The sequence below is a fragment of the Paroedura picta genome, chromosome 10 (assembly GCF_049243985.1).
Source record: "Paroedura picta isolate Pp20150507F chromosome 10, Ppicta_v3.0, whole genome shotgun sequence".
NCBI lineage: Eukaryota > Metazoa > Chordata > Lepidosauria > Squamata > Gekkonidae > Paroedura > Paroedura picta.
Window position 1 is genome coordinate 59,755,255 of NC_135378.1, and position 17,012 is coordinate 59,772,266.

At 38.9% G+C, this 17,012-nt stretch overlaps 1 protein-coding gene across 1 annotated transcript; it reads right to left on the minus strand.

Moving 5' to 3' along the window:
* Positions 1–3,823: 3,823 nt before the first annotated feature.
* On the minus strand, positions 3,824–16,866 carry LOC143819129 (UPF0462 protein C4orf33 homolog). Its single transcript, XM_077300321.1, has 8 exons — positions 16,515–16,866; positions 14,847–14,886; positions 13,397–13,451; positions 12,092–12,272; positions 10,484–10,544; positions 9,378–9,426; positions 4,621–4,820; positions 3,824–4,058 (listed from the first exon to the last, which is right to left on the minus strand). The coding sequence occupies exons 1-8, from the start codon at positions 16,552–16,554 to the stop codon at positions 3,971–3,973; spliced, it is 714 nt and encodes a 237-aa protein (XP_077156436.1). The 5' UTR covers positions 16,555–16,866; the 3' UTR covers positions 3,824–3,970.
* Positions 16,867–17,012: the final 146 nt, after the last annotated feature.

A 17,012-nucleotide genomic window follows, 5' to 3' on the forward strand; every position in this document is an offset into this window, starting at 1 on the left:
TTACACTGATTCACCATCTCAACAACTTAAAGCTTAAATGATTAAAAGGAGAAAGTTAGGTTTAAGAAGGTACATATCAAGAGTAAATGCCACACTCACATTTGACCATGTTAAAATGCAGGGGGGAAATTGTAATGAGCTCCATGCTTAGGGAAGAGCATTGTGCAACTTAATGTAAGTAATGAACCTTTCATGTGAAATGATGTAGTGTCACAACTCATTTGCATCCCACTTAAAGTGTAATTAGGTTTCCCTGACAGCATGGCTTATGGCTGAAAGAGCAGACCTGGCTGCTAAATTAATCCAGAATCCCTTTACTTAATAACACTCTGCAAAGCAAACTTTATACACTTTAAAGTTCCCAAACTCACATTTTACATGACAAATTAAAAAGGGATGACTGTGAAGGCTTAAGGGATGAGGGACCAAATTAATCCTCCAAGCTCATTTTACTTGGAATTGCAACTGTTTTCTTATTTGATCTAAATAAGAGAATTGCATTCTGCACTGTGTTGACATTTTGCTGTGCTGATAGATGATCAGTGCATTAATTCCAATATCCTTAGTATCAGGGTTTCAAGGGCTCTAATTTTTTTAATCCGGTGCCCCCAAGGGATTGAGAGCTTCTCACTAAAGAAAGTGAAATGCCCACTGAATCATACTATGCAATAAAGAGCTGTCAGTTAAATAGCAGAGAGTTGCACTACATGTCAGTTCTCTTAGACTAGTACTGTTCTCAACAGGTATACATGCATTACAAAAAGGGGGGAAAGGCAATCTCTAGGGAAAATAGATCAATATTGTTGGGGGTATTAAAGATATATAAATCTGTACTGAGATTTCCAACAAATCTTAGTCTTATGAATGGAACCAGTAGTGTTCAGATCCTCTGCAAGCACCAAATTAATGATGAGACTCAAAAACTGCTTGGCAGACATCCTATCCATGGCTAAGTTACAATTGCATGCAAGTTCATCAGTAGTAGGTAGTGACTGTAAATACGAAGTAAAGTAATAATATTAAGAATTCACCGTCAGGACTCCATCAGCAGTAGAGTTTTGGTTTCAGAATGAGAGACAAAAATATAATCTATTAATGTTTATTAAATTGTCTTGTAACATTGGTAATTAAATGCAAATTACATGAAGGCACACAATGATGTATCGAGGTAGGTAGAGTGAGGTCTTCATGGTAGAAAATCTGCAATGTTATATTTACTCATTTATTTGCCACTCCCTTCATATTCCTTGACTTCCAGTTCTCTTTCTTCCTAGATCTCCTTTACTACACCTTACTAAAGGACCCAAATCTTACACAAGGAGCTGATCATCTAGCTGACGTTATCCAACTCTTCCATATACCCCTCTTTAACTATTGCCTCCTGACTTTTGATAGGAATGTTCTCATCATCACATAATCAGCATTAGAGATGAGCACAAAACAGCTCATAAACTAAAAGCTGCCACAAATTTGGGCCAGTTCATGGTTCAAAAAGAGAAGTTTGTGCTGGCTCTTCTGCCATGAACTTTCACATTTCACAGGGCAGTTCATGGCAGTTTGTTATGGTTCATGGATGGCTACATTTGCAGACAAGCTGACACCAAACAATTAAACTGTTTACAAAACTCAAAAGCAGCAATGGAGATGGAATTCTCCAGCCTTGAAAACACCAATAGGAAACACCTCCAAAGCTCAACAGACACTGCTGACTGCCAATAATAGAGTTCCTATTCTGCTCTATGGGCTCAGAGTTCAAATGTGAGAAGTGAAGCAATAGCCTTAAATATTTTTAAAGAGAAACAGCTATGTATATATAGAGAGATCTAACTAACACTTCTGTTGTCTGAAGTCATTCTTCTGCTGAGTTCAACTGCTGTTCAGGAGGCAAGTAGGGAGGAAGTATGCTCAAAGAAGAAGGAAATCTTCCAAAACATTGGAGGAGATCATTTGAAAGTTCATATCCTAACTATGCTAAATATACTAAAAAGACATGGAGCCACCAGAGCTGATTCATTGCTTTCTTTCTATTTGCTTGTGATCTGCTGCTGGGCTTTAGAGTTAGGTTGCAGGGTGAATTCAGGGCTCTGAACAACCAAGTGCCTGGCCTCATGCTGAGCACAGGGGCTTAACTATTGGGTTCCTCCCAGAGGACCTTCATTTATTCACACTTCTTCCTGCTCGTGATTAGGGTTGTGCGATTTGGCCGCCAAAGCATCCGTTCCTGCCTGTTGCAGCCAGTGCCGCACTGTGTGAGTGTGTGTGTGGGGGGAGGCAACAGCACTGATGTACCAGTCGATGCACACATGCAGAGCTCTGTGCCTGCGGGCAGGTGTTGACTGGTGTGCCAGCGCCTGCACCTGCACCTCCCCCCCCCCCCGTGGCATGGCACTGGCTGCAACGGGTGGGAACGGCCGTTTCAGTGGCCACATCACACAACCCTACGATCTGCTCTCAGTTGCTGGGGTTTAGGTGTGCACCACGAAAAAAAAAAGGGACGGTTCAAAATTATTGCAACAGAAAACAGAACCTATCCCGGGCTATATTAAACAATTTCACAATGAATACAAATAAACATTTCTTATCTCTTCTTTTTATATATATATATGTATATAAGCACAACCAGAACGGCCTCCAGATTGAACCGTTTTCAATTGGGCGTTTCTCAGTGGTTGTCAAGTTTTCCTTTTAAATTATATATATGTGGCCTTTGGCTCTAAGCCGTGACTTCCTCGGGGTTTAGGTGTGGTCTGCTTGGACTCAGTTATTTGATCCTCTCTCTGCACTCATTCTAAGCACCATGAGAGTGAAAGTGGGTGGAAGGGGCACTCACTGTGGGAGGACGAAAGCTTCCATCCAGGGAACCAGTGGCCAAACCCAGTCCAGCAGGACATGTCCAGGAATCTTGGAGACTTCTTCCCCTTCTCTCCCAAGGGCTCTCCCAAGAGGAAACAGAGATTTTACCACTGTACAGATACCTGCAGTTGATAAAACTCCTTGGAGAGGACTCAGGCCCTACTTAGCTACTGAGATCTTATTGTATTGTGGTAGCCTGGGTTAGTAGACGCCTCAGCTTGATAGCTGTATTCTTTTCTTTTCATATTTAAAATGCTGTGAAATCGTGCCACTTTCAAAAAAATGTCCCTTTTCCTGTGCCTCCACAGTAATTGGTTTACACTTCCTATATTGCCTTCATTATCACAATCTCCTCTCTTTGGTCTACCTGAACCTCTTATCTCAGTCCAGCACTCTGCTACTATCACCTTTGTCCTGACCATGGGACACTGATCTTTAAATCATTGCATTGACTTCCAGTCTGTTATTAGATCCAAGACAAACTCCCTTGTCTGTTCTTATCCATCTATGACCATGCCCAGTTGCTAAATTCTCCAGGGACATATTCCAGTACACCCCATCCTATCCATGATATCCATGGCTATCACCAATATTTATTCAACTAGCTCCAACCTGGGCCATTTCATCCCTCCTTGGGCAACCCGGTGGGCCATGGTTCCCTGGAGCTCACCGTATTAATGCCAAACCTAGTGCAGAAAACCAGTCGGCATAGCCCTCTGTAGGACAGAACTCCTGAGCTCATAAGATCCGTCAGCCTCAGCCACTCTGGTCAGCCATGATGACAGGAATGTTCCACCATGCCCAGCTCACCCTCGGTTAGTCAACTAATCCAGACTTGCAGTCCCTTATGCCCAAAACTATCTCCTGCCTAGATCTCTCTCCCCTCTCTAGGATGTCACCAAATATCAAATTTTAAATTCTGAATGATTATAATCCTTGCGCCTGTTTGGAAGAATGATAGGAAAGTTACTGACAGAAAAATACATTCATTTATTTTAATTGGATAAGTCATTAAAATCATGACAGATACCTAATTAAAGTATTTGAAATCTCTCATTAAGGAATCTATTGTGTATTTTATGAGCTGTTTTTCTTGATGTCTTTGATGTGACTGATGTTATATCCAACAATCTGATGGAGGTTGATTCCAGTCCTCTCCCATTATGTCCTTTAGACGGAAATCCTTGAAGTATTCTAGACGATGGCTATCAATAACATAAACAAAATTTTGAATTATTAAAACACTAGGTTTTAAAAGTTATGCGCTTCAAAAACTTATTTTAGAGGCCTATTTAAACCAAATGCAGAGTTTAACTTTCTTTCCCTACCAATGAGGCATACAGTTATTTATGCCTATAGAAAATAGTGACAACTTATAATACCAGTTTTATTGCATTTCTTTAAAAAAAACCTGGAGCATCACATGAATTTCACGTCTTATTAATTGTATTAAACAAAGTTTGTAAAATCATATGTTCTGCAACAACAAGCTTTTCTGAGTGCTTTTACTATATCTTTAAATACATCATTAAAATAGTGTTTGGGTATATTTGGATCAAACATTCAACACAAAAGTGGTGACGATAGCCCACGGCATAAGAAGTGGATGGGCTCACTTGTTAAAGACTTAATCACATTCTCCCTTATGAATCAGGGTTATGGCAGAGTTAGGGTTGGGAATCGTTCAATGTATGCAATCTCTTATGCTCAGAGAGAAGCTACATGAACAGACAGAAAGCAAATTAAGAAAGATGTTTTTGTACTCACAAATTAGGACCTTGCCCCTCTCCAATCTCTTCCCGTGGTATTGGATAAAGTGCCTCATATGTTCTGCCAATCCCAGATCCATGGATTGCATATGAATTCATTTTGTCTACACCAGGGGGGAAATACCCCCAAGGAATAATTGCTGTGCCATTCCAGTTGCCCCCGTTTATATCTGCTTTAAATGCCAACTCAAGACCTTTCTATATACAGGATGAAAAAAATGCACTATAAAAATATCATTCTCATTATTTTAACAAATTTAGCAGAGTGAGACACCAAACCACCTTAAATAACACTTCAGAATAATGCTTAATTATCAAGATCACACAGTATTGCTGTAGTTCATATTCTCTTTTGTTAATATATCTTTTTACAAAGGTCATCTACGGCTTTATAAATGTTTACAATGCAAGGGCTTTTTTATCCACTTCTTTTGATATGGAAGCACCATGAACAGAAAAGCAATGGAGACATTTGTTTTAAAATGTGCTCTAGTGCTTTATCTATCTGAGTTTCAGGGGACAGAGAGAATCATATGCCTGTACAGGTGTATAGCAGGTGGGTTTCAAGTTTGTGCAACATTTTGTGTGGGAACCATATCATTTTCAGCTTCTCAATATGTCCTCCATGTGGTAATTAAACAGAATAGATGAAAAAGGAGCATAAATCCCTGAAAAAGCCAACACTACTTCAAATAAATATCTGCAGGAATCACAGCAGTCATTTGTGAAAGGTGGCCAGAAGCTGCTTATGAAAGCAGGTGATGCTAGCTCTTCTTATGAATATGCATTACTTGAAACTGTCCATAATACAGCTGAAACAGCAATATAAAGAAAATAAGAACAGTCCTACTGGATTAGACAAGTAGTTTATCTTGTCTAGCATCCTGTTTCACATAGTGGCCAGTCAGTTGCCTGGAAGGGCCATCAAATCAGACATAGAGGGCAAGAACTTCCTTAGCACAGGCATTCAGCAGAGGTTCCCTTTAGTCATCATGGCCAGAAGCCATTGGTAGACTTATTGTCCATAATTGCTCTTGATCTTTTTTAAAGATTATTTTTTACATAGCTAGGAGCTAATTAGATTTTCTGGGATCAGAAGTGATAACATGTTAGTTCTACCTCTTCACCGATTAATAAATTCGAAACTGATCAATTGAAAATATCTGTCTTTTCCTATACCTACTAAGCTTTGACATTTAAAAAAAAGAAAGCAAGATTATGACAGTTCCCTCCTTCCCCAAAAATGTAACTGACTTCTTTGGCTTTCAGAGTAGCCTGATATTTGAAATCAACAAGTGAAGATTTAAACACATGCCCCATTTCTCTAAGCCAGCATTTCTCAACATTTATACTGTTGAGAAACCCTGAAACATTCTTCACACCTTCCTGCCATGCCCCTGGAAGTCACATGCCACCAGACATGACCACCCAGTCACTCCCAGATGTGACATAACCAGGCCATTCCCATAGCACAAGAAGTGACAGCAAAGAAATATTTTCAGATGATTTGTGAACAGAACCATACCTACACACTGGGCTGGCTACCATTTTGCTCTTCTTCACCAAAAGGAGCCTGCAGTGGGAGCTGGCAGAAACAAAACCAGGGCAGACCTATACTACTCCGTCACCTCCACCCATCTCCAGTACCAGAAACAGGGCCAGAGCAGGCCAATACTGCTTTGTCACCCCTACCTCACCCTGCCAGAAACAGGGTCAGGGCAGGCTTATGCTGCTCCCATGCCAGGAACAGAGCAGGCCTATGCCACTCTGTCACCACCCCAATGTCAGAAATGGCCCAGTGACCCACTCTGCTGGGCCAGGAAGAGGGCTGGGGCAGACCTAATGCTGCTCCATTGTCCCTTATCCCTGCAGTTAGATAAAAATGAGAGTAATTACCTCTCTGCTACCACATGCAATGAGCCTTAGCCAGCAAAGATTTGTATGGCCAGGGACCCTGTTCTTCCCATCTCCTCCAGGCCCATCAGTGGTCATTTGGGAGGGGGTTGACATGACCATATATGGTCATATTGCAAATATGTTTATTTATATGTGTAAATAAATAAATAAATAAATAAATGGTCACATCCTGGATATTTGTATTTGAGAGAGAGAGAGAGAGAGAGAGAGAGAGTATAAGTACATCTAACAAGCTTCCACCCAATTTGGGAAACCCTTCTGGAGCCATCAAGAAACCCCAGGGTTACATGAAACCCTGGCTGAGAAAGCCTGTGCTAAAATATATAAATCCCAGCAGTTTCTTAGATGTAGTGATAGATTACAGTTGTGCTTTTGTCCACATTTTAAGTGTACTTGGCAGAAAACCTTTGTTTTGAAGATACACGTATATGGGAACATTACGCTCTACAGGACATCTTTTTGCAATACCATGTAGCAAACCAGAGTGATTTAAATCAAGACTGTGATTATAATCCCTTTTTGGGGGGGTTGGGAGGAATACCACAAATGCAGCATATTGATTTAAATCAAGCATGGTGTGCTGGGTCTATTTAAAAAGGGACAGTGCAAAATATAACTATGATTTGGAGAATAGCAACCACAGCTTGCCCGATTAAGAAACCCTTGAAAACTATGGTTAGAACAAGGCAGAAATGGAAGAGGGAATCAGCAGGTGAGAAGGAAAAAGAGCACATAGGAGCCTGTTGACAGTTCTTGTACATGGAGTCATCCATTTGTAACTGCCCAATTTTCTGCTGGTGAAAATGGAATGCTAGTTCCTTTTTGACCATCAAAAATGTTATGTTGAGGATCATGGGACCTGAATGGATAAAAGCCATGTGGGACAATTTATTATAATGAGATTAATTGAGTGGTAGGGTGAAAAAGCTAGCTGAATCCAACCTAATGCAATTTGATAAATGGATCTAGCTTTGCAGCTGAGCCAAAATGTGAAACTAGAGGTCCTCTTTTCATATCCAGTATTCAATGCCACATCTGCTCTCATATTAACTTGGTGATATTTCCTGTGCAATAAATAATATTTGCATCCATTTCATTTTCACAACCTTAAGAGTTCTTATAATAAGCTATTTTTATTTATAACTGACAATCCCTCTTCTGAAGGAACAAGGAAATCATCCCCAACAAAAGAAATAAGTATTAGAGTTTTAATATATACCATATAATTCCTATCACATTGAACAGATGTAACTGGTTTCGTGCCTTACTAAATTTAGAGTCCGGGGGCACCTTTAAAACCGACCAAGTTTTATTCAAGGTATGAGCTTTCACGTGCATGCACACTTCCTCAGATACAATGTCTGGGGAAGTATCCGTGGACACAAAAGCTCATACCATTAATAAAACTTTGTTGGTCATAAAGGTGCCCCTGGAACTCTAAATTTATTCTACTGCTTCAGATCAACACGAATATCTGCTTGAATCTAAAATAAATATAATTAGTGATATAATACGTTACCATATGGAAGCTGTACACGAGTCTAAAATGATGATGCACAAATAATGTGCTTATATGCAACTAATTTGCTATGTATTTGCATCACATAGCCCATCATTATTAGGTTCTGAATTGTAAAATAACCTTTTCCCATTATATGGAAATACATAGATATGCGTTGCTTATAATGGTTTCAAGGAGTGTTGACTTACTCAGTATTAAACAGGGAATAAATAGTCCAAAATAAATTCATAGCTTAATAAAAGCTTTGATTTAACACACTGGATGCATCAACAGGTGAGGTTTTTGATTAATTTGCTAGAACAAACGCCATGGAACCAATTTGCTGGTGATTTGCAGATGTGCTGGCATTACTTAACTGTATTACTATGATTTATGTTACAAACACTAATGTAGATGATGAGATGAAATCTGCTGCCTGTAATTATGACGACAGGAAAAAATCAGGATTGGGAAGCAAGATTAGATATTTAAGCTCTTCTCACAAAGCTAAAGATCCATTTGATGAAACTGTGGATTGATTATGCCCCACAATTTGCAATGCCTTGCAGAATTCTGTAACCAAATGGCTTGTATTTGCTCTTGAGAAACTTGCAGATATGATATCATTATTTCATACAGTTACTCATATACAATTACTATTGGATGTTCACTGAAAATTAGTAATGAATAAATTTTGCATTATCCTGTAGATCAGACTTCCTAACAAGTTAAACAACTGCCAAATAATATTCAAGTAACTTAGTACAAACATAATCCATTAAAAAAGAATTGTACTTTACAGATTTCCAGTCATCATATTCAATGCTCTTATGAAGTTAAACACTGCACATTTGCCTTGTCTCACTATTGGTGTTTAAAGGATTCATACTGAGTAATAATTACACCTTTGGTACATTCAGTGGACTGGCATTTTGTTCTGTCAGCATCTGTGCATTGCTCTGGCTTAAAAACCCATCTACTGATGCAAGACACACTTGGCTAATTCAGTGAAATTACAGGATACCAAATCTAATGTCCATAAAAATAAGTCCATTATCAGTCAAAGAAATTCAGCTGCTACAGAGGAAATTATTTGGGAAGCATATGGCCTGTTTGTGCTCTTTTGCTGTCATCGCCAATGAAAAGCACTTTGGCAGGGAAGCAGAAGTCTCAACCCACTCAGATTCAGAATGGCAAAATTACTGATGAATGCCTAGTATATTAAATAACGTTGGCACAGATAAATGTGTAAATCGCTAAAAACACAAAATACAGAAAAACAATGAAACCTCAAACTCATGTGGTTAGGTGTTCATAGCTACTGAAATTCTACTTACTTCAAGACAATCTCCTCCAGAGAGCCGTAATACAAGATGCTGACCATGCCTGGCAAAATAAAAACAGGGAACCAAAATCGATGACACTGTCAGAACAAGTTTCATAGGAATACAATATTGTCAAGGAAACGTTTAGCAAATTTCACAGCAGGATATGGAAAGAGCGAAGTATCACAGAAAGTTTACAGATGGAAAAACTCATATTACCTGATAACTGACCTTGGGCTTAGAAAGACTCAAAAGACCAGAAGGTTCTTTGCAACTACAGGAAAACCCAAGTAGCCCTTTATCTGTAAAGGCTAATATTATAATGTTCTCCATTTTAGCATCTTGCCTTTTCTCTAAGGAACAAAAAGCTCTGTAAATTTGGGTTATTCCATTTCGTCCTCACAAGAATCCTACAGGGTAGGTTAAACAGATTAACTGGGCCTTAGTCACCCAGGTAATCTTATACAAAGGCTTGAATTCAGATGCCTTTGACTTCATATTATCCACAGGAAACTTGATGTGAGCACCGTCTCATGACAATATCTAATACCGCTTACCTAAATATTTTCATCCTTTGACACCTCTAGCTCTACCACCACTTATTATATTACCAGAAATGGCTATCTCATGATCATTGGTCCCCTTCTTACTAGTCCTAGATTGTACATATCTTCACCCAAATGTGGGTCTCCAGTTGTTAAGATGACTTTTAGGAAACTGCAGGTACTTAGCAGGACAGGGTACATTTTGACACCTGCCTCACTAGGTATGGTCTAGTATGGTTTCAGGAAGAAATTATAAGTGCCCCATGTTAAATCAGTCCAGCATAATAGGTTGTGCACTACATACCATGATGGCCAATTCTGGCTGATTAAATGCTATGATTTGTTTTTGTTGTAAAATATGCCTTCTTTATGTTCCTCCTTAATGTGGCCATTTAAATCTCTTGATTCGATGACCAAAGCTACAGCAAGTACTACCAGTAAAATAGGATGTGTTGTCACAAGTTTAAGAAGGCTCAAACTATCTGTTCCTTGAGGTAGGAAGGTCCACTATGATGGTGTGAAAATTTCAGCTATAGGCTGCGTAAGATGGATATTTTCCATGTCACAACTTACGGGCAAAGTTCAACTTCCAGGTACTTGCTCGTAGCACTGTTCAGAAAGAATGATTCAACCACTATGAGAGGTATAAATGACAACATGGTAATGTATACAGCAGAACAGGAAAAAATCAATCATAGTATTTTATTAGTAATTCAACAAAGCAAAAATACTCTTATTCTACCATAACTATTTCACATTTTATACACTAATTTGTTTATGGTCATGTAATGTTATTTGGAAGAAACTGGAGGAGTAATGATGACATAGATTTCAGCCTGGTTTCAGGCTAGACTATGAGACTTAAATTCAATTTGCTTTAGTTGATTACCTCAATCTGGGTGTAGACCAGCCTTTTTCAACCTTTTGACCATGTAGGAACCCCTGACATCATTTTTCAGGCTTCAAGGAACTGTGGAAGTGATGTCAGCTGGCCATGCCTTCCTGCCAAGTCCCATGTCACCAGAAGTGACATTACCACCTGTGCCAACAAGCAGGCTTGAGGAGGACTAGGGAGGGGGGAGAGACAGGAGAGACAGGAGGCAATTTAAGATGGGAATAGATGTGCAGGCTCTGCCCCTCTCTGGAGCAGGAACCATGAGAGAACTCACTCATACTTGGGAGGGAGGGGAGCAATGGAAGTGGCTGGTTCCCTAATTGTGGCTGAGTTCATTAAGGCAGGAGTGGAAAGGCCACAAACCACCTCCGAAGTTCCCATGGACCTCTGGGAGTCCATGGATCCCTGGTTGGGAATCCTTAGTGTAGACAAAGACCATGCCTCCTTATTGTTCTTATTGGGTTTATTTGCAGCCTTTTAATACTGTAGATCATGATATCTTGTTGAGTGAGTTAGAGGCAAAAGTAGGTATTAGTAGATGCATGTTGGAATCTCAGATCAGACTCAAAGAACCGCTATTGAAAACCAGTTATCATGAGTATGGGACATATCCTGTGGGGACCTGCAGGGTGCAATTCTACACCTCATGATTTTCAGTCACTTTATAAAGCCCTTAGAACAAATCATTCATAGCTTAGGGGTTGTCATCCATAGGGCAGATGATATCCATATCTATATTTCCTTATTCAAATATCCTGGAGATGCAGGAAAGGTCCTGAGAAGCTGCCTGACTGCTGTGTTGAATTGACGAAGAATGATCAAAGTGAAACTAAACAGTGAAAATACAGTGGTAATGCAGGTTGGGAGCAAAGATCTTGAAGGTCAGTAAAATCAAGGCTAGACTACAGTTATGCACGATATACTGGTCTCTCCTCAAAACCAGTTTTGAGACTCAAGTTGATGCAGAATTCTACAGCCTGGCTATTATCAGAAACTAGATGGAGCACACACATTAATCTGATTCTACAGTCTCTCCACTGTCTGCCCATCAGTTACTGGGCTCAGTTTAATGTATTGGTTATCACCTTCAAAGTCCTTCATGGCCTTGGACCATCTTGTCTGCCATGACAGTTTTGCTTACCTGAGCCAAATAAAAAATTTCCCAAATAAAAATAAATTTGGAAAAAGGATTCTTAACACGTATTGTCATATAAGATTAGTTACCAGGTGTTAGGCCTGAAAATATATTGTGGCTTTTGTAGTGTGCAGCTTTCACTAAACCTCACCTTCATAGTCCCAAAGTCCATCAAAAGGCTTCCCAGGTTCTCCAGATGGAGCTGGAGGATCATCAAAGAACAAGGAGTTCACTTCCATAACTAAGCCTTGATCACCAGGTTTAAATCTGATTGTCACCGGTGCATGCATTATTGGAATGCTGTCCCAGGTAGTTACAATTTTATATTCCATCTAGAAGTGAAATTATAAAAACTATGTGACTGGGATCCAACAGATTAAGCTGTAATACACTTGGAAGTTATTACTGTTCCACAAATTTCCAAGAACACTGGGTGAACAATTTGTATTTCATTCCAGTAACGCACGAACAAAGTAAATGTTATAGTAAAATATTTTTTACACACATCTCATCCCATCCCATCTTGTTCAGCCTGGTGGGTAAGTTGTCTTTCTGTGAGAGTGGGAGAAGAATTAGTAAACTTTGTGGGGGAGGGGGGAATCCTTGTTCGAAGTGCCAGGACGCTGCCCTGTATGTGTTAGTAGAAAGGATGAAGTTGGTGATGACCTTAGGAAGTTCCTTCACATACAGTATTTTATTTGTATTACTGCCAGCTGAGATATTATGGCAAGCTTTTAAAAATATGTACTACTTTCAAAATTTACCTGTTTAAAACAAGTTTCAAACTGCAGATTTATAGGGCTATCAACCCCCAGATCTCATAAGAATCATAAATGATCTCCGGAGACCAGTTGCCCTGGGCTGCTTTGGAGAGTTGAGTTGGGGCATTCTACCCCACTGAGGTCTCTCCTTCCCAACCCCTAGCATCCCCAGACTTTACCTTCAAATCTCCAGGAATTTCCCAACCTAGCTAACCGTAGCTAAAGCCTCATGCAATAGCTTTTCTGACACTGGCGTCATATAGCTGAATATGCTCAGATAACTTGGCTACTTCTTAAAAAATTGCCAACTGTGATAATTGTGAAAAAGCAACACACATATAATCCATACATACATCCCATACGTACATACGTGGGGTAATAGGTAGTGAAAAGATAATTTTCACTAGAGAAAAGATAATTTTTAGGTGCTGAGGTGAGCTAAAAGAATGATTATTACAAATCATGAGATTGTAAGTAGTTTCCAAGTAAGTGGAGAAAACGACCCCTTTCAAAAGCGTACACTTCAGGTTAAGATATAAATGTAAGGTTTTGATTACAATTGAGGAGACTTCTCCATTACATTATTAAAAATCTCAATGATGGGTTGGGAAATTTCTGAAAATACTTTCCAAGGCCCACTCTCTTTCTTAAAATGAAGGCATTTTGAATGCTGAGACGTATACAGCAATACTCACTTCCTTTCTTCCATCCTTCAGGAATTTTGACTTATGATTTCCAGCTACATTTTCACTTTAGGAAGAAAATATAAATAAGGTTAGAAAATAACTGGAATCTGCTTGCATTAATCTATATTGCTGTTTTATTTTTTTAATGCTTCACTAGCTTTCAAACTCACTGTGAACCGAGGGGTATATAGAAGAATAACTTTATTCTCCCATCTAGTGGCAAGAAGTAGTAAAAATCAATGTTTCTGGGATCATAAAGTATTTATAAATACAAACTCCAAAGCTTGTTGAAAGAATAAAAGGGAAAAACAGCAAACCGAAAATGTATGATTTGTATAAATTTCAAGGGGAGTGAAAGAGTAACTAGCCCAAATTTAGATTAATTACATTTTGTTGCAGTAAATAAAATAAAGTTTCTGAATAATAATTACTACCATGAAAAAAGATAATTCCTGTGGCAAATACTGCTGCAGTGCTAGCCAAAATAAATCCCTCTTCGTAGCTATAGCATGGACAGGCAACCTGCATTCCTAAGGGACCACCTCTCTGAGTACATCCGCCAAACAGTGTTGTGCTCTGCAAATTCCAACTCACACGCAATCCCTGGCCTCAAAACAGTGCAGGTGGCCTCAACTAGAAGCCTGGTGGAATGAGTTGCCAGCTGAGATCTGGGCCCTATCAGAGCTGACAAAGTTCTGAAGGGCCTGCAAGACAGAACTCTTCCACCAGGCTTATGGTTGAGGACAACAGAAGCACAGTTTGGCATCAGAAAGAACCTCCCCCCCCCCCCCCCAACCTCCCTATCCATCTTGAAATCTGAAATCTGGTTACAAGATTTGTTCCAGAATTTTTATGACCCAGTAATCAGATCCAGAGCACTCAAGTGGGCTTTTTAGGTTAAGATTTTTTTTAATTACTGTAAGTCTTCTAGAAGAAGAATACCCCTCTAAATAGCAGCACAATGCTTAACATTAAAGACCATTAAATTACACATTAAGCTACTCAAAGACTTTCCCAACAACTTGATTTAAACTGTGAATTAATAATTATGAAAAAAAAGATCTTGTGGATAGATACAAGTACTCTCCAGAAAAGAAACCAATCAAAATCTTAGCTTTTAAAAAAGTGAATGAACAATGCCTGTTCAACTGCAATAGTCTGAAGTTTAACTTGGCTCCTTACAGGGCAGTTCTTCACACACACCTTGTTGCTGTAATGATCTTTCAGCTAAAAGAACACTACCATATGTGTTTTGTTTTTCCAGGGTAGCTGCCTGTATTGCTATTGGGCTTTCGCATATCAGAGAACAACATAAAGCATTTGCTTACTGTTATGTAATCTGCTTAATTTTTTTTAATGTGCTCTATGAAAAGGAAAATCACATACGTAGAACAAATAGGCAAAGAAAAGCTCTTTTTAAAATTTGTAAAATACCAGATGAACAGAGGTTTTGCAGTACCTGTTTGATACGAGATGGTGTGCAGAGCCGAGGGACAGAACTAGAAAAGCAGACCAAAATTTCATTTTGTGAAGGTATTGGGCAGTACAAATTCATCACATTTTATATATAAGCCATTATCACAGTTAAGATAGTAAATGTCTCAAAGCCCAATGGCTCTCAAAAAGAAGTAATTAATAATGCTTCCTGGCCTTGACAGTGTTTTAATAATTGACTAAGATTTAATCAGTGACCTGTTACTGTTTGATTCAAGTGCCTCTCTGTGTTGGTCTGAAGCAGGAAAACAAAATTTGAGTCCAGTATTTAAGACCAACCAAGATTTATTCAATAAATGGATTAATAATATTTATTCAATAAAATAAAACTTGGTTGGTCTTCAAGGTGCCACGAGACTCAAAATTTTGTTCTGTTACACGTCAGACACTCCCTATCTTTGGTGTACGAATCATGAACAATCTGATGTATAACCCTAAGGATTGCTGAGAAGAGACTTCCTTCACAGCACATGGTTTAGGCATTTGATAAACACATTAAAAGTACATCATGCAAGTCAAGCAACAACAACAAAAAAACATGAGTAAATCAGCTGAAAGTTAGAACTCCCAATTATTGACCTCTCTTCGAATCTGGTTCCTGGATGTGCGTCCACATTATTTGTGTTATATTAATCTCATACCTACTACTATCTTTCTAAGAAATTACTAAATTATCGTTCTCCATTATGAGCCAGGTTTGCAGTTTGGAAATAAGACTAGGATTCAGCATCATCAGTCCTCAATATTCAGGAAATGACTGTGGCTCAGAAAGGTTATGGAGTTGGGTTAATATAATAGCTGCATCTTCTACTTGAAGACAAATTAGTTATTTAGAAGTTGCTCTTCTAGATAAGGTTACTACAATTTAATTTACCCAGTGCTGCTCTTGAAGGCAGTTCAGAAACTTTATCAGGATCAGAATTTTGTTCTACAAGATTTCTCCACGCTTGAAATTCTTACATGTAGGCATGAATTCCATGAAGTCCACTCCTTAAAAATGTTTTCTAGCAACCAGAAACTTCCCCTTCCTCCTCCTACCTTTCCACCCCCCATTCCCTCACTTGCCTGATAGCTTCAGAGAAGGTAAGGTTGACGGGGGGGGGACCTTTCTCCTGTTCCATCCCCTAAAATGTTCCAGTAAGTCTATGATATTTAAACTTGCTTTTTAAATAATCATTTTAATTTGCTTTACCAAACAACTTTGGCATGTCATTGGGGCTGAAATGTGGTCTATAAATATAGTATTGGATCTTGTCTTGCAGAGCCTTCCTCTGAAAGATAATTCCTTATGTTGACAAAGAACTCTACACTTAATCTGAATAAAGCAGTAGAATCTAAGCCATTCTGAATAAAGCATAAAATATTTTTTAGATTATATTGTGTTAGACATTTTCAGAAATAGGCAGAAAAGATTAAAGGGGGTGTTAAAAAGGCACCTAACAGCACCAAGGGAAAGGTTGTTAAAATAACAGGAACTCTGCATTTCCCATCTGTTTTGTGAACATAGATGCCATAGATTTCACCTTTAATGTGAAACGCTAAACTATAACTACAAAACAGTAACCGAGAATGAAGTTTTACTTTCAGTGTCAATTTAAAAGTTTCTTAAATATTTCAAAAAGCCAGCCTTTACCACTGTCCTCTTTTCTATGATCAGTCGCTAGAAACAGCATCAAGTCATTACTGTCAAATCCCTTCTTGTGTTCTTTCACAGCATATACCGGTATCCTTTTTGTACCCTGTACTGCATAATCACAGCAGTTCTGTTTTCTGTGCTATTGGTCTAGTTTCCTTTGGTGCCATCTATGAGACTCTGTAGACCTATAAAGACATCCACATGAACAGAAGTTTTTTTGGAAGAGTCATGTCAAGACAGGAACTTTTAAAAGTGTTTCATACAGATGTTGTAGTAGCTAGGGCTTGGAGCCCATGAAGATTTTCTGCATTTCAAGAAGAGTGGAATGCTGAATACATGATTTTTATTTACTCCCCCTCCTATTTCAAACCTACAGCTTCCCCCATTGCAGCATCTAGACGATATTTCAGGCTTTTCATCGGCAGAAATCCTCCACGAAATCTGGCCCTCATTTTTCCATGATTTTATTTAGTGCAAGTTTCTGTAATATCTTTC